At 41.4% G+C, this 22,653-nt stretch overlaps 1 protein-coding gene across 1 annotated transcript in view; it reads right to left on the reverse strand.

The window, feature by feature from the left end:
- Window positions 1-22,653, reverse strand: part of Sergef (secretion regulating guanine nucleotide exchange factor) — a 222,559-nt gene that overhangs the window by 84,347 nt on the left and 115,559 nt on the right. The window contains 1 exon segment of the mRNA XM_074042614.1: window positions 3,561-3,597. Coding sequence (XP_073898715.1) covers window positions 3,561-3,597 — 37 coding nt within the window.

The following is a 22,653-nucleotide window of genomic DNA, read 5'->3' on the forward strand; positions in this document are numbered from 1 at the left end:
GCTCCAGTATTCCTCCTAGGGCAGGCACTCACACCATCCACATCCTGCCTAGCCCTGGGATGCCTGCTGGCAAATACCAAATATGTCAAGAAAACTTAATTGAGAAAGTAAGGAAAGAACTAAGCCAAGCTGCAAAACAAAGGGAAAAAACTCTAGAAACCAGTGAAAGAGCAGAGTAGAACTTCCATCCCTGGAGGAAACTGAAAAGTAGTTGCTGTAAGGTTTGTAACAGGATGTAACAGGCAGGACCTGAGCCCCTGTCTTGGACAGTGGGCAACAGAATCCTCACTTAGAACAAGTCTGAGATAGCACTGTTTCCATGTGTCCAGGGCTGCTGGCATATCCAGATCCTCCACACAGGGACCCTAGGCCCCACGTTCCAAATCGATTCTACAGTTTTGCTGAGATCTTGGTCTGGACATTGATAATCTAGGACAGGAAGACACTTCCCTCTTTAGCCCCTAGGATTCTCACCCTGACCCTTAGTCTTGTTTTCGTCAATTACAACTACTTCCTTCAGTTCTCAATATATAACAATAATGATGATAACCACTAAAATTTGTCAGGCCTTTACTTTTATGCCCAGCATTGCTCTTAGCACTTTCCATAACAACCCTCTGAGGTCAATAATATGATTTCCCAGACAAGATCCAACAGAGGTTAAGCAACTTACATGAGGTGACACAGCTCTTAAGAAGAGGAAGAAGAATTTGAATCCAGGCACTCTGACCCCAGGGCTCTTCACAACCACTATCTGTTACTGCTTCCGGCCATAGGATGTGATAATATGGAAAAAGCAGTCTGGAAGGGCAGGCAGACAGCTTTACCATGTGCTGTTTCTTATCTTAGGGTCAACCTGTTGAGCCCACCTGACCTCTGAGTCTGTTTTCTTCTCCACAGAACAGGCACAACAAATCTAGTTTGTGGCACTGCGTCTACTTCCTGAGACAGAGTAGGTCCCCTCACCCTCCACCCTCCTCTATCTCACCTCCCTTACTCAGCTGATGCGTCTGGTGAACATTTGTTAGATATTAAGGATATTTATGCCCTTGAGCAAAGTTCAGCTTCTTTATATTCTGTTCTAGTCTATTGTGTAACTATTTCATGCCTGTAATTGTGGGACACAGCACTGGGCACTGAAGGGCAGGGGCTCAGGGAGTGGACTGAAGGCAGGGAGTTCCATCTAATATGGGCAATGGCACTGTGACTGAGGGAAAGAGCTGGCTGACAGCAATGACTTTGAGCTCCTCCAGTTTGTCTCCCTTTTGCTGGCCTCCTACCAGGACAAACAGGCAGCTTCTTGTCACTTCTGCTTACAAAGCTTCCACCCTGCAGGGCACCCACTGCAGGCCCCATTCCTCCAGTGCTGGGACACCTTGCTCCCTGCTTGCAGGCAGGGAGACATGCTGAGAACCTTGTGACTGAGTCCACCTTTCCTGACTGGAACTATTCACTCAGCAGCCAGGCCCTGGACATGGAGGACAAAATGAAAATTATGTCTGCTTTCCTTTTTGTTATTTTTTTTTTTTTGTGGTGCTAGGGAATGAACCCAGGCCTCAAGCATGCCAGGAAATCACTCCACCACTAAGCTACATTTCTAGTCTTCTATCTGGTCTCAAAGAGCTTGCTGGCATGTCTTGTTCTTCACTGCCGCTGACAGTCTACTCACTTGGAGAACTCTGGACACATCGTTGCCAGGATGTCATCTGTCTCTCCCAACAAAGCAATACTTCATTAGAGCAATTCTCCCCTACCAAGGGAAATAAGAAATGAAGGGAATGGCAGGCATTTCCTGTACGTTATCCTACGTAGTCTTCACAATAATCCTGCAAGGAGGAATTATCCCCATTACATAAATAAGGGGAAAAAGGAGAGCTCACACAGAGATGTAGCCAGTATGAACCACCGTCTGCCTGCAGTCTTTGCTCTTCTTGCAGCCATAGGCTGCTTATGTCAGCTCAGGCCCCCTCTCTGCTGGACGGTGTGCTTTCATGTTTTGAGATTCCCTTCGATCTTCTTTTTGTGCTGGTCCCAGAGGGAGCTATCCTCTCCCACCCCAGTTACAGCAGTGGCAGGAACATGAGCAGCACCATCCCTGGTACTGCCTTGGATTCTCTGATGACCTTGTCTTAATTACACCCAGCCTGCACAAGTTTTGATATAAAGTAGTTGGTGCTGATGCATTGCATGCAGGTTTGCTGCTGAACTTTCTAACTCTTTCTCTGACTCCAACCCCTTTGATTCCACACTGCCACTGGCAGTCTCCCTCCTCTGCTATCGATGTTTCTCCCTCTTTGCACATCACATTTGGGCCTGCAAGCAGTTCTTCAAACCACAGCCACCCAGGCAGCTGCACCAGTCTAGCTCAAGTCAAGAGTGCTTAGGCTCTGCTAAGAGCCAGGCACTATTCCAGGTGCTGTGAATAGGCAAGAAAAGAGAGGAAAACACAGGGGCCTTGCCTTCCAGAAGTTGAGAGTCAGAGGCTAGAGAGAGAACTAGGAACAGAAATCACTAACATAGGGCAGGCAGTGGTGAGGCTGTGTTCGGTCCTAAAATTTCAGAGCTGGAGAGAAACTTGGTTTTCTGTTTTAAACCCTCCATTTTACAGATGGGGGAGCTAAAGCTCAAAAAAGGCAATGCCTTGAACTAATAATATCCCAAGTAATAACAGCTAACATTTCTAAAGCCTCTACTAAGAGATAAGCGGCATTCTAAGAGCTTTACACATATTAACTCACTCAACCTACACAACAACACTATGAAGTAGGCACTATTGACATCCCTATTTATCTGTCTGTCTATCTATCTATCTTTCTATTTATCTATCTTTCTATTTGTTTGTTTATTTAGACAGGGTCTCACTTTGTAGACCAGGCTGGCCTTGAACTTGCAATCATCCTGACTTGGCCTCCTGAGTGCTGTGATTACAGGTACATGCTACCATACCCAGCTGCCATCCTTTTTTTTTAAAGATGAGGAAAATGAGGCATAGAGGAATTAAATACCTTGCCCAAGTTCACACTGGAGTAAGCAGAACTCTGGTGTGACATTGTCACCTTTTATGTACTCTGAGGTAGAGAATGAATCTACCTGTGAGAATAATGCAAGGACTTCTTGGATGAATCACTCACAGGTCTAATCATAAAAACACTGAGCTATCCAGAGCCAACTAATTTCCAAAGAAAGAGCCAAACCAGGAGGAAAGAACATGGTAGAAGAGACTTATTCAAAGAACCAGAGGCAGTCCAATCCACTTCCCATTTATGTCCACTTGCCTACATGTGATGCCCCGAGCCTGTGAGTCCCTTAAGATCCTCAGATGACACTTCCTAAGACAGACAGGTGAACTCAGGCACCTCAGAAGATACTCTATGACACAGATTTAAATTTTCAGAAAAGGAGCTTCTAACAAACTCTTGGTCAACCAACGGCTTCCATTTCCCTCATCATCCTCCAAACACACACATAATGCACCCTTACTTCTGGTTAACCAAGAGTCTTCTCCAATTCTGTCACATGAGTTCCAGAATAAGGAAGCTATCTGTATAAAATTTACTTACCAATTACTGCCAAATTATGTTCTGAGCCACAAGAAATCTGTAAAAAGAAAATATGTTATATTAGAGAAAGAAAATGTACAGATATTTCAGCCAGTATGTTTTATGATCACAGTTATTTTCTAATGACACTAACATCCATTTTTGGCAAATTTTAGGAAAGACAGAGAAAAGAACACCATATACAAAGGTTAAAACTATAATTACAATGTATTCACTGCTACATAAAAAGCAAGTGTGAAAAAAAATTGAATGAAAATGCACCAAGATGTTAAAGAAGTTGTCTTTTGCTAGTTTGACTACCAGTGATTTTTCCCTTTCTACTTTTTTGTAGTTTTCAAACTTTCTATAATGAGCATATGTTACTTTAAAAATGGAAAGATAAGGCAATAAGGATAACAGTTTTTGAAAACTGAACGAAAAAGACCATCACTCTCATCTGGACTGATAAAATGAGCAAAAAATTCAGAGGAAACAGACTGGTCTGAGGAAAAATGCTTGACTTTTCCTGATTTACTCCCTCTCCCTTCCACCTTCCAGCCACACAAACTGCAGATCTTTTAACAAGTCATCTTCTCTCACAACTTTGCACGTCCTTATTCCCCTACCCAGAGAGCCCTTCCCTCCACTGTCTACCAAAAAAAAAAAAAATCTGTACTTATCCTTTAAGAGCTCAAAGCATCTATTGAAATCCCTTGGTTACTGCTTTTATGGTGGCCCAGGTACTCCTGTCATGTTGCCTACATATTAGGCATAACATTGCAGTACATTCTTCCTGTCTCCTCACTAGACCTCATGCATCTTAAGAACAGAGCCAAGTCTTATTCGCCTCTCTATTGCATAGATGGAATGTACAAAGCCTGGGATTCATTTAACAGCTGCTGAATGAAAGAATGCATAAAGGTACAAGGTACATAAAGGAACAAATACTTAATACATAAAAGACCATCATTTGGGTTCTGAGTTCAGTGTTTTTAACCACTGACCGACACTTCTTACCGTTCAGTGACTGCGTGTTCCAACTGCTACCAAGAGGAAGTGACTGGGGATATAAAGCATACATGGTTCCCTGGGTGCTAATTAAGAGAAGCTCTAGACACTAGGGAAGCATCCGGTGACTTTTACCAGGATGCTCACTTTAGCTGCTGGCAAGAGGAAATGCTACAGGTACTCGAGAACATTTATGTGGGAAGGATTGTGGAGATCATCTGTGCTACCAGGAGAAAACGGAGGAGTGGAAAGGAGAAATAAACACGTCTCATGTTCCAGAGCCACCATCCTAGTCTCTACTTCCATGAGATCCACTTTTTTGATCCATGTATGAGTGATTCCATACGTGTGATCATGTGGTATTTTCCTGGCTTATTTCACTTAACGTAATATCCTTCAGGTTCATCTACATTGCTGACAATAAATCCAGTTAACTATATTCTTGAAAATTCTGAGAGTAGATTTTAAATTTTTTCCTCACAAAATACAACTATATGGGTTAATGCATATGTTAATTAGCTTGATTTAGCCATTCCACAATGTGAATATATTTCACAACCTCATGTTGTATGATATATGTGTATATATACATAATTTAGTTCATCAAAATTTTAAAATTCAACAACAAACTAAGACTAGAGCTACTCTGACTCTTCTGATTTTCTCGAGTTCCTTTTGAAGCTCTTCCACCATAAAAACCACTTGTTCACAGTATACTCTATGCATCTAATGGAATTATTACAATGAAACACTCTTGTATTATTAATGTATGCTAATTTAAAAGACCACCTGGAAGTAAATCCACAGTTTCTTAGCAGATGAAGTTAAGGAAACTAACTCAAAAGGTATTTGTGCAGTGCAGGCAGTCTGCATACTGGGAGGTGAGAAAGGGCAAGGCTTCCTAGGCTTTCCCTTTGGATAGCTGGGCTTCCCTGGTCCCAGCTTCCACAGAGAAGAGGGCTATGCACTTTTATATGGGCTCCCTGACAGTGTCTGCCAAAGAAGTCCCTGCATATTTTACTCCTGGTAAACAGTTCTAGGTTGTCCTGTCTCTGAGCTCCTTTGGGGCTGGCTCTGTGACTTACCTGAGGCCACCTACTATACCTTGCCCATGGCCATATCCACAGCACAGGTTCATTATAAGCTTCCTGGCTGTTCTGAGGCTGGTTCCCTAGGTCTGTTATAGGAAGCAGCTTCATGATGAATATGAAAACATTTAGATGTTTAACAATAAGAAAATATTTATGTAAGTTATGGTAGAGCCATTTGATGCACTATTAAGTAGCCTTGGAAAACAGTGCTTACAAATAGGAAAAGTCATGATCTTATGAAAACCCTCATCTCCACTTTAAAAGAAAACATCAATAAAAATGACTGCAATGAGATACATTAAAATGTTAACAGTGACTGCTTCTGGTCTAGGGATGAGATTAGTTTTATGAGTATGGCTTTTCTTTATCTCTTTTTGTACTCTCTGAACTTTGCATACTACTCTTATAATTGGTGGGGGGAAACAATTAAAATAAGAAAAAGTAATGCCCACCACAGAGGGGAAAAAAGGCCTTACCTGGCTATAAAACCTGGCATATTTAGAAATAATAGTAATAATAAAGGAAATGGAACTAAACTATCAGGGCAGCTGCATCATGGTGGTAGGACTATAATTTTTTCTTCTATTCTGTATTTTAAAAAAATTTTTTAACAGTAGTGGTACCAGTAGTGGTGTGGCAGGAGCAGTAAGAGCAAGAATTAAAACTATCGTATATTGAGGACTGACATGCGCCAGGCATCACATCAAGGTCCTATATTTTCACATTTTAACCATTTCAATAATCTTTTCAAGTAGGCTTGGCTTTGCTTATTTTAGAGATAAGGATACTAAGGCTCATGCATATCAAATAATGTCCACAGCTAGTGAAGGTGGCAACAACAGAATTAAAACCTAGGTTTACCTGATCTCCAAGCTAGTGTTCTTTACTGTTGGATCATGTTATTTTTGTGGGTTTTTAAAAAGTATTTATTTCCTTTCACAAAATGCAGAGAGAGAAAGGACCTGTCTCTGTCTGCTGGAGTTTGCCCTGGGGTTGTGGATTATAGAGCTGACCAGCCTCCAGGATCAGCTTTCAGGAACAAGCCACTGACAAACACCAGCATCAGGCAGCAGATGCTACTCTGAATTAATGAGCAAGACAGTGATGTATGGATTTTGTCAAGCCAATGCAGAGCTTGAAGCTTAATGCTTCCCATTGCTTCCTGCTCCCTGAGCATTGGCATAGAGGTCAGGGGATTGAACACCACAGGCCACAGAGTCTCAGAGCTCCTCCCCTCCAACAAGATTGTATCAATGGCCATTTGTTTCATATTGCTCCTGTCAGCATCTACCTACTGACCAGCTGCAGGCAGCATTCTAGTAAACTCTGTTAACAATGGCAATTTGCCCAGGAGAAAGAGATGCCAAGTGAGGAAGCCAGGTGAATCTTAGGTCCTCCAATTTCTGGCTCTGAGGCTTTTGGCAAAATATTTAACCTCTAGGGACTCAGTGTTTTCAGGTGTACAAAGTAGATAACACTGTCTTATCTACCTTACAAAATTGCTAGAGAACAAATGAGATAATCCACCTGTACAGCCAAGCACCCTACCTTCCTTTGGTGGAAATTTAACCATGTCATGCCCCTGTGTGAAAATCTTTATACTCTCCCAGTGTTGACTGGGCAAAGTCTAAACTACACAGCATGGATTACAGGTTTGATAGTTAATCTTGATCATTTCTTAAATGGATTAAGAAACACCTACGAGCTTAGCAGAGCACACCTCTAGCTGTGTCTGTAAGGGTATTTCCAGAGACCAATTAGATCATAGGGCTCTGATCTAGTGAATGGATTAATCCTTTGGTGGATTCATAATATGATTGTATTATTGGGAAGTGGCAAAAGGTAAGAGGTGGTGTCTAGATAGGGCACTGGGGGAGTGTTTTGCTGGCTATATGGCCTCTTCCTGTATCATCTTCCTCTGCTTCCTATCCACTATGGTGAACTACTCTATTCCACCATGCCCTCCCCACCATGATGAACCAATATCTCTGAAACCATGAGCCAAAATAATTCCTCCCTTTGTTTCTTTCAGGTATTTTGGTCATAGTGACAAAAAAAAAAAAAGTAACTAACACACAAGGCCATAGTGAATAGGTGACTATTTATCTCTCTGAATTTATTTCCTATTACTCATGAACCCTCAATTCCAAATCATGAATTCCTTTTGTTCCATTCACACCTTATTATACTTTCTCTAAGAACATCATGCAGTTTCAGGCTTTTATGCATTCTGTTCTCCTTGATTGGAATTCCCTTTCTCCTATTGTCAACCTAGGTAAATCCTGTAAAATTACACAAACATCTACACCCTCGTGAAGCTTTCCCTGACTTCTCCAGGCACAGTCAACTGCTCTACCGTTGTTACTCCTACAGCACTATGTGTCATGTCCTTATCTATTACACATGACATCTATACACAGACTGTGCATGTGTTAGCCATGACTGACAGTCTCTCAGTCATCTGCCACATAGTTGTGTCTCTGCCACACAGCCCAAGTGCAGGGCACTAGAGGGAGACAGTCCAAAGAGAGGGGATTCAGAGAAGATATATGATCCCAAAGCAAGTGTGAGTAGCAGTGTGCCCACTCAGTTCAATAAGAGACAGGCCCTGATATACACAGTGGGGACAAGAAGTGGACAGCATTACAAGAAGAATGGGAGATGTCAGGAGTATCAAAAGTCCAGTAAGGTTGTTCCAGAAACACTGGTGCAGCACATTAGACTAAACAGAGGTCAGTTCTAGGGAACAGTGACCCCAACATAGAGAAAGCAGGTTCCAGCTTGCTGCATGAGTTTAGAGATGGGGAGTCCCCCTAGAGTCCCCCAAGGATGAGGGACGGGAAGCAAAGGTGTCTATGGAAAGCTGCCCTGTCTCAGTTCTGCACACACACTAAAGTAGTCTGCTCTGTTCAGGGGCCTCCACCCTAGGAGTCAAGTTGCAGAAAATTTCCAAACCCCAAACTGCCAGTGGAACAGGACTTCTCATCTACCCACCTGCTGGGATAGTCTTTATTACTTCTTGTGAGGGGACTCACAACTCCCCTGAGGAGCCTTAGCAAATACAGCTCGACTACAGCAAAACTTGACAGTGGACACCTCAAAAACATATTTAACAGATTAGAGGAATAATTGAGCACATAAGTTAAAAAAAAAACAGATGAACATTAAATAACTGTCAACTGTTCCTTTTGAGTACTTTAGCAACGCATTGCACCATTTCTGAAAACAGCTGATTGGCCAGGCTAAGTGCTTTGCCTGTGTTACTAATTTAACCTTACACAAAACCTAAGAAGAGATAGAGTCTTTGGTTACAACTCTTTAACAAATAAGGCATGGGGTTCACAGAGGTAAGATAATTTACCTCATCAAGCTTTCTGTCCTCACAAGTGTTTTAACCCCTCCTTTTTGCATATAGGATGAAAACAACCCCTCTCCCCCCTTATCTGGCAACCCTGTGCTAATTATAAGGGCGCTTAACCTGAGACAGCCCTAGCCATCTTGCCTGGGGCCAGGAGTGCAGAGGACAGGACAGATAGTTCCTAGGGGAAACTGCTGTAAAATGGCAACAAGTTTTGTCCTTTGTCTTCATCAAGGGAGCAATCACCTGATGGGAAAACACCACCAGATTGTCCGATTCTGACAGGGGAAGTTAGGGCATGGAGAACAGAGTAGACAGGGATAGGAACACCAACACCGAGGTGCAGCCAGCATCCACGAGCTGGGGAGGTGGGAAGGAACACCGGAAAACCAACAGGAGGTTGGGCCCTCAGATTCCACCCAGCCCAGGGCGGCAGGCAGCGCCAGCGGGGCTCGCTGATTGGCTCCTGTACCCAGCCAATCGGGTGAGGCCCCTACAGATGCTATAGCAACGAGGGCGCTTGTGCAGAGGCACGTGACCGCTGGGTCGGGGCAGGGGATAAATCTACCGAGCACTAGGAGCTCCACGGGCTCCCAAGGGACCACAGAGCTGGTGCTTGACAAGCAAGGCAGCCCAGTGGGAGAACTACGCCTGAATGGCAGCAGCTCTGGCTAGTTGGGCAGCTGCAGCCACCAGAGAGTAACAGGACAAGGGAAAGGGTGCCTCAGTGCCGCCTTTGCTAGAGCTCTGCCCAAACCCTGGTGCCATGTATGTGGAACTCTCGTGACAACCAGAATTTCCAAACTGTTGGGAAAGCTGGGCTGGAAAGGCCATGCATGTTTTAGAGACAAACTGCAATTCTGTAAGCCATCCCCTACGCTCAGAAATAGCCCCGAATGGAGAAGAACATGGCCACACCAGAAAGGCATCTAGCCTTACAAAAATACTCACTCCCTCTGCGAGGGCTTGGATTTCTACTGTAGCCTAGCTATCAAAGGAGGCCGGAAAATTGGGATCTCTAGTCCCAGGGTCTCCAGCTGCCCCTCTAGAAGAACAGGGTAGAAGAATCCATTCTCTCTGTACACCAGTTCCTTTCTTTAAAAAAAAAAAGCACGTTATATGCCCAAGAAAAACGACGCTTGGACAACCTCAACCTTTACTACTATCTCCTCAAACAGAAGGGTTGGAGTGGGAAGACAGCTAAAATTTGCTAAGTCCCTGAAATGCCAAAGTATGTGCTTACAGAACTTCACTTTAAGGCCATGACCTCTGTGACCTTGCACCCTCACAAGCACTCTAAGAAGTGGGAATTTGCCTCCCTCCTTAACAAGCAACCGTGCTCAGGAATTAAATCACTAGTTTCACATCACACTGGCCTACAAACCCAGGTCTGCCATGTGACTTAGGGCAAATCTCTGCCTCTCTGGCCCTTAGTTCCCCCATCTGTAAAATGAGATACTATCAACTAGATATATCTCACACCCTCCCCACTTCCCCTGCACCTCCCCCACTTCTGCTACCTACAGACCCTGTTCTACAGATACACTTCCAAGACATAAAATGCATAATTCAGGAACATATAAAAAGAGACTATAAACATTAGGACTGGCATAGGTTCACCAGATGTATTCTTCATCCAAACAATTCATTCCTTTTCAACAGTTACTCTACAGAGAAGGAGAGGAGTTGAGAAATGTTTACCAAATCAGAATATGATATGCACGATAATTAGAATATAAAAATTACAATTGGGGCTGGATTTAGCTCAGTGGTACAACATGTGCCTAGCATATGTGAATCCCAGGTTTGATGCCCTGTACTGCCATAGCAAAACAAAACCAAACCCAATTATACTAGGCAGACAGAATGCTTTCTTTCCCTATGGTGCCCTTCTAAAGGAACTCCTTCTGTATAAATTGCCTTGTTGGTGCCATGTAATCCTGCTTCCCATTACCATGCCTAATTGGACTATGGGTGGACACCTGTCCCCAGATGGGCTAATGCACAGAATCAACATAGCCTGTGAAGTGGCTTCATGTGAAAAATCTACCTGAAATGAGTACTAGGAAATAAGATCTCTAGTTGTTGGCTAGAGCAGTAGTTGGAAGAAATAAACATAATACAGGTTAATGTAAGGAGCTACAGGCAGAGGAGTCAGAAGCAATAAGAAAAGTAGAGAAGAATAAATGGCTAAGTCACTAAATGTGCAAATTCTAAAGAAAGAAGCAGTAGATCCTACTGCCAAGGGATTAAGAAGGTCTAGGTTTTTGAGCTGCATTTTGTTCTAAATGACTTTCCAGGTATTCTTTTATGAGACATTTGCTTCATCTGATTTCCTCAGCTATACCAAAGTCCAATATAATCCTCACCAACAATAAAATAAGCTGAAAATCTCTCTCTCTCAGTATATATATATATATAAAATGGCACAGCGTGCCATTATACTGGTGGAAACGAGATGGAACCATCTGAGTTGGGCAACCAGACTCAAAGACAAGCGATTAACAGATTTAGCTCAGGCAAACACCCTGTATGTACTTCTCAAAAAAGTTTCACCTTTGTCCTAAAGACTGCCAAGATCAAGTGATGGTTAGAATAATGAGAACTCTCTTACATTACTGACAGGAGTATAAATTCAACAACTGCTTTGAATTTATTGCCTAGCAATATCTAGTGTGTGTGTGTCTGTTTAGTTATATAGATATTTCAAGAAGCCCAAAATAAGTACTTGCTTATTTTCATTAAAAGGCATGTAAGAATGTTCACAGTAGAAGTATTCATAATAAATAAAAATATTGGAGGGCTGGGGTCAGGGCTTACATGACAGAGCACCTGCTTAGCAAGGGCAAGGACCTGAGTTCAAACCCCAGTACCACCAAAACAAGGAAGCAAGCAAACACACACACACACACACACACACACACACACACACACACACACTCCAAGAACCATAGCTCAGTGGTAGAATATTTGCGTAGCAAGCAGAACACCTTGGATTGGATCTCCAGCATGAAAAAAAAAATTCATCATCAGTATAACAGACAAATTGTAGTTCATTCAGAATACTTCATAGTGAATTAGGGATATAGCTCAGTGGTAGAGCTTTTGCCTAGCATGTACCACACACACACACACACACACAAAGAGTACTTTATAGCAGTGAGAAAATAATATTGAGCAAAAGAAGCCAGACACAGACAAGTAAATACTGCATGATTCTATTTACATGAAATCCTAGTAATTTTTGAACAAATACTCTAATTAAATAATTCCTACCTAAAAACAAAAAAGAGGTTGGGAGGCTGAGATTGGGAGGATCACAAATCAAGGCCAGACCAAGAAAAAAGTTCATGAAACCCCATCTCAATCAATACCTGGACATGGTGGTCCATGCCTGTCATCCCAAGCTATGCAGGAGGAAGAGATTGGGGAGATCATGGTTCTAGGCCACCTGGGGCAAAAAAAAACCTTTGTGAGAACTCTCCCATCTCAATATCTCAATGGGAAAAAAACTGGGGCATGGGGCACATGCCTGTCATCTCAGCAATGGTGGGAAGCAGAAAACCGAGGATCAAAGGCCAGGCCAATCTGGGCAAAAAGCAAGGCCCTGATTTTTAAAAAGACCAAAAAAAAAGGGTGGGGGGAGTACATTTTCAAGATTGCTTGAATCTGCGTTTTCCAGATTACAATCCTAATTAGCCCCAAATAAATCTAATTTTCTTTGTTCTTGAAAAAAAGAACTGCAAAAAAAATCTTTAACTACTTAGTAGGTTCTTTCAGAGCATGCATGTATCAATTCTGAAAGTATTTTGCATATATTGCAGAACTGGGCAAATGAGGGCATACTATGTTTCTGGAGCCAGAATTTTCATTGCAGATAAAGAAAACACAAACATGGAATGATACAAAGCAAACAGGAACCCTGTAGACATTAGATTAGAACTAAAGGTATCAAGATAAACTTATAGTTTCATACATACACACACAGGTTACATTAAACAAACATGAACTGACTGGAAGTAGTGACACCCCAGTAGCACAGGGGTCCCTTGGGGTATAAGTCTTGACTTTTAACTAAGACAAATCAGAGCTCCTTGGAAAAATGGATGATTCCAGGGTTGGGATAAAAAAAGAAGAATTGGAGCCTGGAATTTCTAAGTGTGCAAGAAGTAAGGAAGTGATCAAAGAATGATAGGGACATGTCAGAAGGACATGCAGCTACCTTAAAAGGGCTCCTACCAGCTAAAGCAAGGGAGAATTTGAGCATCAAAATGAATAACAACAATAGAAGATTATGATCTACTAAATAAAATCAATGAGTACATAGTGATAAATAAAAGAGCAGGGAAAGCTCTCCTTTATAGTAGGATATCACAAATAAGAAGTGTAAAAGAAATACTTGGTTAAGAAAATAGTTTTGCAATCATTTCAGTAACAGTTAATTCAGGGAAGAATCATTAATGCATGCTAAAACTACTGAACAGGGCTGGGAGCATGACTTAAGTGGTAGAGCATTTGCCTACCATGCGTGAGGACCTGGGTTCAAATCCCCAGTACCCAAAACAAACAATAAACCTCTATGCACACACACAACTACTGAGCAAGAGTCTGAAGAGGAACAAGATATGTACATAGTTTCAAAGCATCTCTTCAGAGATTACTTCTAACTTACTTAAGAAAGAAATGGCAGCTTTATAGAAAGCAAGAAAGTGGATACACCTTACACAAGAGATCTAAGTGCACATCACTAATACTGGGATAAGCTGACATCAGATCTCTCCTCATATGATACATGAAAGACACACATCATCAATTATTTAGGATTATTGTCAAAGAGGCAGAGGTGAAATTGAATCACGAGGAAAAATTAGATCAAGCCAATTGAGGAACATCATCATCATAATAATAATAATAATAATAAAGCAGCTACAAAGCAACTGTCCTGTACTCTGGAAAAAAAACATAGATGTCATAAAAGATAACAGAAAGCTCTTCCAGATTAAAGAAGGCAAAGAGACATGACAACTAAATGCAACACCTGATCCTGGGCTGGATCCTGGATTAAAGTGAAAAATTCCTATAAAATACAGCATTGTGTTGACTGGAGAAATATGAAGAAGCTCCATAGAAGACAACAGAGAGAGAGCATAATGCATGGAAATGTGGCAAAATGTTAATACATGCTGTGTCCAGGTAAAGGGTTTTTGTTTTGTTTTGCTTTTTTAGGACTGAGTTTTGAACTCAGGGCCTTCTGCTTGCTAGGCATGAGCTTTACCACGTGAGCCTTGTCTCTAGCCCTTTTTGCTTTACTTATTTTTTGGACAGGGTCTCACGTTTTTGCCCTGGTCTGGACTTGAACTGCAATCCTCCTACCTATGCCTCCTGTGTAGCTGGAATTACAGATAAGAACCACTCTACTTGTCTCACTGGTTAAGATGGGGTCTTTTTGCCTGGGCTGGCCTTGAACTCCAATCCTCCCAATCTCTGCCTCCATGGGATTACAGGTGTGCACCACCATGCCTGGCCTGGACAGTTGTTTATATTACTCTTGCAACTCTTCCATAAGTTTCAAAATATTTAAAAAATAAAAGCTTACAAAAACTAAATACACAAAATTAATCTATGATGAGAGTTTCAAATAGTGGTTATCTTTGGGCGGATGTATCAGGGAAGTTGCTGGAGTGCCTAATTTGGGAGATTACATGGATGTATACAAATATAAAAATTCATCAAGCTGTTCACGTAAGATTTGCCACTTTACTGATGTGGCTTACATTTCCACAAAAAATCTTTTAAAAACGTAGCCTGTCTTTGTTCTTTCCTTCCTTCTTAAATAATTCAGTCCAAAACCAAAGTGAAGAAGGCAGCCGAGCATCAGAGTCCAGGTGAGGAAAGTGCTAAGCAGAGGCAGCAGAGAGCCAGTGGAAGCTCAGCTTGGCTGGACAGCTATGGCCTGGTGGGGCGCCAGGGCACAAAGGGAAGTTAGCCAGCAGGTCTGTGGCACAGTGAGTTGTTTTCACACTGGAGAACTGAGCAACTAAGTAAATGTACTTAGGATAACAGGAGTCAGGGTTTTCATTGTCAGTGAAGGGAATTACAATGGAAAGAGGAAGGCAGGGAATCAACCCTGTAGCACTGACTGTAATTAAAGTCATTGGCACTAGAAAGGCTGAGGCACGAGGAGCATGAATTGAAGCCAACCTGGGCTACACAGTGAGACCCTATCACACACACACACAAATCCAAGGGGAAAAAAGGCCATTGATTTGGTATAAGCCAGGCATGGTGTGTATCTGTAGTCCCAGCTACTAGGAAAGCTGCAGCAAAAGGATCACTGGACCTCAGGAGTTCAAGACCAGCCTGAGCAACACAGCATCTCAAAATTAATAAATGAATGAATCAACAAACAAATAAATACGTAAGTTATTGGGGTTAGGGATATGGCTCAGTGGTGAAGTGCTTGTATTTGATTCCCAGCGCTACAAAAACAAAAACAAAAACAAAGCAGATGGGTGCCAGTGGCTCACCTCTGTAATCCTAGCTACTTGGGAGGCTGAGTTTGGGAGGATCACATTTTGAGGCCAGCCTGGGTAAATAGTTCATGATACCTCATCTCCAAAATAACCAGAGCAAGATGGACTATAGGTGTGGCTCAAGTGGTCGAGTGCATGCTTTGCAAGTGTGAAGCCCTAAGTTTAAATCTTAGTTCCACCAACAAACAAAAAACCCCAACCCAAAGAACACTAGAGACATTGGTGTGCATCCATGATCTTCAAGTTAGAGATCTACAAAAGCAGGCATGAATGTGTACATGTGCACATGTGCGTGTACACACACACACACACACACACACACACACACACACACACACGTGTCTTCTAGCTTTGTCCACTGCGAGGGCCTGGAAACTGCAGTTCCCAATGCAATCAACACACCCAGAGCCGGCTGAGATCTTTGTTTCTAAATCAGCCATCCCCACTAAGAAGTTCCAGAGCTTCTTGGAGAGATGGCTGATTTTAGGACTACGACAGGGAGAGTTCAGGATGAACCTAGGGCAATCTTGTGTCAGAGAGTAAAAAGAGTACTCAAAGAATGATGGGAGTATGTCCAAGGACCCAGAAGCCAACTCAAAGAGATTCCTACTGGCTAAGTACAGGACAATTTGAGCATCAAAATAATAAATGATACTAACAGATATCCTGGTATACTTCAGTGCTCCTTTTACTCTTCCTATGTAAATCTCTGACTTAGAGGGAGGCAGCTGGTGGTATAGCGGGGATATGACCCTCAATCTGTCTATCTAAACTTCTGGTCAGCAAGTTGAACAAAGACAGAAGGTTTGCTTTTTAAACACAGAATTTATAACTGCTGAAAGAATCAGCCAGTACACTGAATGATGCTCTGGACCCAGATGAACAAATAAAAACAAACAGGTTATAATATAAATATGTAAATTCTTAACCTTTGAGTTCACATAAGTTGTAGAGATGGCAAAATAAGTTCTAGAACTGGGAAAATTATTAAGTAGCATTTCTTGTGAAAAAACAAGTCATCAATGTGACATAGCTAGGTCAAAAAATAGGACCCTAGCTTGCATTACTAGAAGTATATTGCCCACAAAAATGAACTGGTCCCAGTGTCTTCTCTTCCCCACATTTGGAGTTCTGTGGTCAGTCTGGGACTCCTCACATTTTAAGGGATAACCATATTAAAGTAACAGAAAAGTACATCTAGAACTCATGTCATATGATCAAGCTGCTAAAGTAACAATAAATATTTAACTTGGAAAAAAGATTTGTAGGGAAGTAGTAGGGTGAAGTGTACATGACTCATTAAATAATCAAAGGACATTCATACAGAAAAATTGTGTGCATAGTTTCAAACACCAAAACAGTGTTATCAACACAGAATATGTCCAATATGCAGAAGAAGCCTTTTTTTCTTTTTTTGACAGTGCCTGGGATCAAACCCAGGATTTTATACATGCTAGGCATGCACTCTGCCGCTAGCTACGTTCCCAGGCCCCAGAAGAACCTTCTTAACACAGAGCTAACCCAAAATGGAGTAGTCTGTCTTGGAAGGCGGCGAAGTCTCCATTATAGGAAGCATTTAAATGCAGACTATCTGAGTACCTCTTAGAGCTAATTATTGAAATCCTTTCTAAGTTTCTGTCTGATCTGTTATAGTCACTAAACATTTCTTCTAGTGCATTATTTTGTTTGGTTTGTTATCTCTTAGAATCTTCTTTCTAAAGAGGGCAAAAATTCTGAAAAAAAATATGTGCATATAGGTAAATTCTATAGTAAGACTGTGTTCAGGATGAAATGGGGGAGAGGAAGCACATGACTTTTCCATAATCTCTTCTAGAAAAACCTGACAGAGTTAGGAAGAAATCAGGAGCACTTGTGATAAAAGGAAGCAAGCCCAGAAGAGAGTAAAGCATAAAAAGACTATTACAGACTGCTTGGAGTAAAGTCCCCATTTCTTACTCTCATATCCACATTCTTTGCCATAAACTACCCTCCCACTCTGGGGGAGTTCATTACCTCCACCTTCAAGTCTGCACTTAGCCATGTGACTTGCTTTTGCAATACGATGTTAGCAAATGTGACATGAACAGAGATTTGAAGGAGCATTTGTGGATTTCTGTTCATTTTTTCCCTCTGCCTGTTGAATGGTGAGAAACATGGAACTGAGCTGAGCCACCTTAGCTGTCCTAGCAAATGTCACCCAAAACTCATGTAAGCAAGTCTTCCATGACCAGAAGAACCACTTGGTAGAGCCACAGACAGGCAAACAAATCCATGCTGGGAATTCTTAATCCAAAAATCTGAAATCCAAACTGCTTTGAAATCTGAAACTTTTAAAAGTTTATTACTTATTTCTGGAAAGGAGAAAGCACCCTACAGGGAACCATGGGGTGTGGTTCAGTAAGAAGTTCCAATAATCCCTCAGTATTTATAGGAATTTGGTTCTGAGACACCCCTCAGACACCAAAATTCATGAATGTTCAAGTCCTTTATATAAAGAAGTATAGCATTTGCATATATCCTATACACATCCTCCTGTATACTTTAACTCATCTCTAGATTACTTATAATAGCTAAGACAATGTAAAAGCTATATAAATAGCTGTTATACTGTATTGTTTAGGGGAAAGTGAGAGGCAAAAACAAAAAAAAGTCTTTACATATTCAGTACAAATGCACTTTTTCTAAATATTTTTACTGCATGGTTGGTTGAATTCATGGATGTACAATCAGTGGATATGGGTCAAGTGTGGATCAGTGGTTCAGTACTTGCCTAGCATGCACAAGGCCCTGAGTTCAGTCTCCAGCACCACACACACACTCACACACACACACTAGAGAACCAATGGATATGGAGGGCACAGTGCATTTCAAAGGACTTACAAGATTTCGGCTTTGGTTGGGTCATATTAGGAAGCACTCAATGAAGTGGAGATGCACTCTGAATTAGGTTTCATCAGGAAGTCGGGACAACTCTATGGTACTACAGTTTGGGTCTTGAATGTCCCCCCAAGGCACAAATGTTGAACCTTTGGTCCCCAGCCTGAGGCACTATGGGAAGGCCTTCTCCTTGCCCCCACTCTCCTTTTTGATAGCCATGAGGTGAATAGGCCTCCTCTGCCACAAGATTCCTCCATGATGCACTGTGCCACCACAGGTCCAAAGGACCATGAACTGAAACCTTGCACCAAAATAAACCTTTCCTCATAATAAGTTGTTTATTGCAGGTATTTTGTGTAACTGCAGAAGGCTGACTAACATAACTGAGTATCTCAATAGATCATACCCATAGGAAAGGCAACTCAAGCCAGGCTAGAGCTATAAATCAGTAAATCAGTTTCAGTCACTCATTACACATGAGAGGAGGATGTTTGGTTTTTTATGACTTGAACAATGTTCATGTTTTTTCAGTGTATATGACAGAGGATCTTATTTTGCCTTGGTCTGCCATGGTCACAAAGTGGCCTATCTGATGTTGATATTCTGTGAAATAGTTTATGTTCAACAAAAGAACATCAAGACCTAACTATGAGTAAACAACTAGGTCAATAATAGCAATGCCAAGATCCAGCAGCTGAGAGTACTGGGTCAGCTCCTGGATGCTTTTCTCTTTTTCACCTATACAGCATTTTATTTGATGTCCTGGGGTAAGTTTTATTATGGTTTTTATTTTATAAATGAATAAACTGAGACTCAAGGATATTATGAGCCTGGTCCAGGGTCTGACACTGGTAAGCCTTCTGACCCTGGGCATGAGGTCTGCCCTTTCTTAGCTTTCACTTTTTCAGTGTAAAAGGGTCATAGTGATATTCACTTGACAGGACTGAAGAGTCAGTAAGCTCCAGTGTGCCAAAGAACTCAACCAGCTCCCAGTACTTAGAAGCAGCCCTAGTACTTCCACTGCCTTGACGTCTCACTTTTTTAAGGACATCTGGAAAACATGTCTTTATATGTAATCAATACGAAGGTAATTGTGTTGTGATTTTAAATACTGGGCCACTCTTTAGAAAGACTCCTGACAACAAGGCTCTTTCATATTTCAACAGGTTCCACAGCTGCTCAGCAATCTGCAAGCCACTGATGTCCATGTGCAGAAAGATCTTGTCTAGATGCTCAACTCCCACACAATGCAAGGAGCAGCTAGATGGGCACATGTGCATGGTGGGTCACCTTTGAGGTCAGAAGCTGAGCATATGTCCAAATATTACAATATATGGGCAACATGGGACAAACTGACACAAACCAATGTTTCTCCAGCAAGAAATCCATAGGCATACAACCCTAGAGATAACCAAGTCCCTTCCTCAGCCTCTGCCACAGAGGAAATATGCCAAAGAGAGGGTGAGTCCTAGTTTTGGCCTTAGGTCTCACCTTGAATTTTAAGCAGCTTTCTGAGTGTTCTCCTCCTCTCTCAGTTCTCTCTACTCTATCAAAATGCTTTTTCCTAAGCACACATTAATTATTTTGCTCTCTATTGCCAAGCCCAAACTCCTTTTCCTGGTGTTTAAGATCCTCCACAGTCTGGACCTGATGCAGTTCTCAAGCCTCTTTCTTCAGTAGAATTATTCACAAAACCTTAAATTCTAGACTCATTAGACCCCCATATACATCATCCCACCTCCCCACTCTTCAATGTACTTGACTCATGTTATGTTCTTGGTACAGTGTAACTTTGGGTAGGTGGGAAAGAGGAAAAAGGAAAAGGATTGGTAACATTTATTGACTACTAAACCCTGCTCTAGGTACTGTATGTAGATTAACTCATTATGTCTTAATTTTATAGATTAATTGAGGAATAGGGTGGTTAAATACCTTGACTAAAAGCACATCACTAGTAAGTGGCCCAGCCTCTTCAGAAGTAATTGCTCCATCCTCTGGGTCCTGCTACAGAAACAGCACTTATTCCACTTATTAGTAAGTGGTTCACCCATCTGTCTATTCCCATATTACACAGATTATAACTTTCTTAAGCATGAAGGCCGTCTCATTCATCTCTATCTTCAGTGCTTTTCCCAGTGCCCTGCACATAGTAGGTTCTAACCAGATGTTTGTTGAGTTGAAGTCACTCATCTGTGTACTTCTCATCACTCTTGGCTCAGAGCCTGATGTAGAAATATTTAGGAAATGCTAAATGAAAGATACTGAAATTTATTTCTGAACTAACTTCCTTTGTGCCTTACCAGGATCTTGTAAACAGTAGATTTCAGAGACTAGATGATTTTCAGATGTCCAAAATTTGAGTTGGTGGTTAAACAGAATGGCCTCCCAAGATATGGCAGGTAGGTGTCACAAAGCCTGAGGAAAAGCTCCCAAGGGGATGCCACAGGGTAGGGCCTATAGTTTACCAGAGGAGGCAGCACAATACCTTCCAATCTAGAGTCTATCCAGAGTAAAGAAGACAACAAAAAAGACAGCAGGCTGTCTGTGTGAAGCAAGTTCCAAGAATCGTTTGCCTTTGCTGCAGCTCCACAGCAGAGCTTTCCACTGCCAGGAACACCAAGGGCCCTCACAAGAGGGACTGTGGCACCCCAGAGCCCTCACACTAAGGAGTTTTTGCTTTATGAATTAAACAAAACCAAACCACTGAGGTCAGACCCTAAACTTCTATTCTTTCTGGATTAAAAAGTCAAGAATGGAGATAAGACGTGACAGGGAGATCAAAGCTTATCATGACAAGTGGTAACAAGTTTAACAATGAACACAGCAGAAGAATGGTGAATTTCTCTACTACAACTGACTGGTGCCACGTGACCCAACCTGACATACTCCCTTCCCGGCATAGCCCCACAAGTCAGCAGACAGAAGGGCTCTGATGTCCTGTTCCCAGGCACTGCAAACTAGAGTCCCACTCCCTGCAGGGTAATTCCCAGCTGAGTGATCTTCACAGAACACTCTTCAGCCATTGCAGTTACAAAGAAGACTCTTCAGTAACATAGAAAGCATCCTGCACTGTCCACAGGTGTCCTTAGCAATATCTTCCATCCTACATGACGTTCTTGCTGCTTCTCTTCTAGAGGTGGAAACCATTTCTCCATCTCCTTGAATGTGAGTGCTCCATCCCCGAGCCACAAAATCATAAGCAAAATAAAACTGTTGTCTTAAACCATTACACTTTTAAAAAATTATTAACATTTATTATCAAAATAATGGGTTTCATTATGACATGTTCATCATGATTGCCAGTTCCATACACTTTCCTGCAAATGACATGATTCATTCTTCTTTATGGCTAAATAATACTCCATCGTACATTATATCATATTTTCTTCATCCACTCATGGGCACCTAGGCATGATTCCATAAGTACACAAAAAACATTTTAAGTAATGTGGTAAATTTGCAATATTTGTCTTGTGTGAATCATATATATATATATATATATGTTTCATATATATGAGATAAACACAGGCGGGGTCATAGTTATATATTCCATTTTATATAATGACTTTTACACTCAACATAAAAAAACCAGTCAGATCTCATATAAATAACCTAGTAATATTCCTCAAGGTCTTAGGAAAGCAAGAACAAGCCAAATCCAAATTTTGTTAACAAAAAGAAGTAATAAAAATCATATCTAAAATTAATTAAGTGGAAACAAAAAATAATACAAAGGATTTATGAAACAAAAAGTTGGTTCTTTGAAAAGATAAAGAAAACTGACAAACCCTTAGTCATACTAACCAAAAGAAAGAGAAGCCCCAGATCATTAAAATTAGAGAGGAAAAGGATGGTATTATAATAGACATGTTCCCTGTGTCATTATTTTCACTGAAAATGTCATTTTTATGACTTCATACTATTACAGGTATATGCCATATTTCACTATTTCCCTATTGTTGGATGCCTAGATTGCTTTGACTATTTTCCCATTATAAATTGTGCTGTGATGAACTGAACATTCTTGAACAAAAATATTTACCTATATCCTGATTATTGCCATGGGATAATTTTTCCAAAACAGAATTACTGCACTCAACAATTTGGACAGTACATTTTAGTGGGGTCATGACAAAACAGATCACATTCAAAAGAAAAAGAACCAACTGGGGAAAAATTAACAATATTGAAATCAAAGTATTAGGTAACAAATATTGGTTGTATGTAATGTGACTGGAACTGCACTC

The sequence above is a fragment of the Castor canadensis genome, chromosome 1, assembly GCF_047511655.1.
Source record: "Castor canadensis chromosome 1, mCasCan1.hap1v2, whole genome shotgun sequence".
Classification (NCBI taxonomy): domain Eukaryota; kingdom Metazoa; phylum Chordata; class Mammalia; order Rodentia; family Castoridae; genus Castor; species Castor canadensis.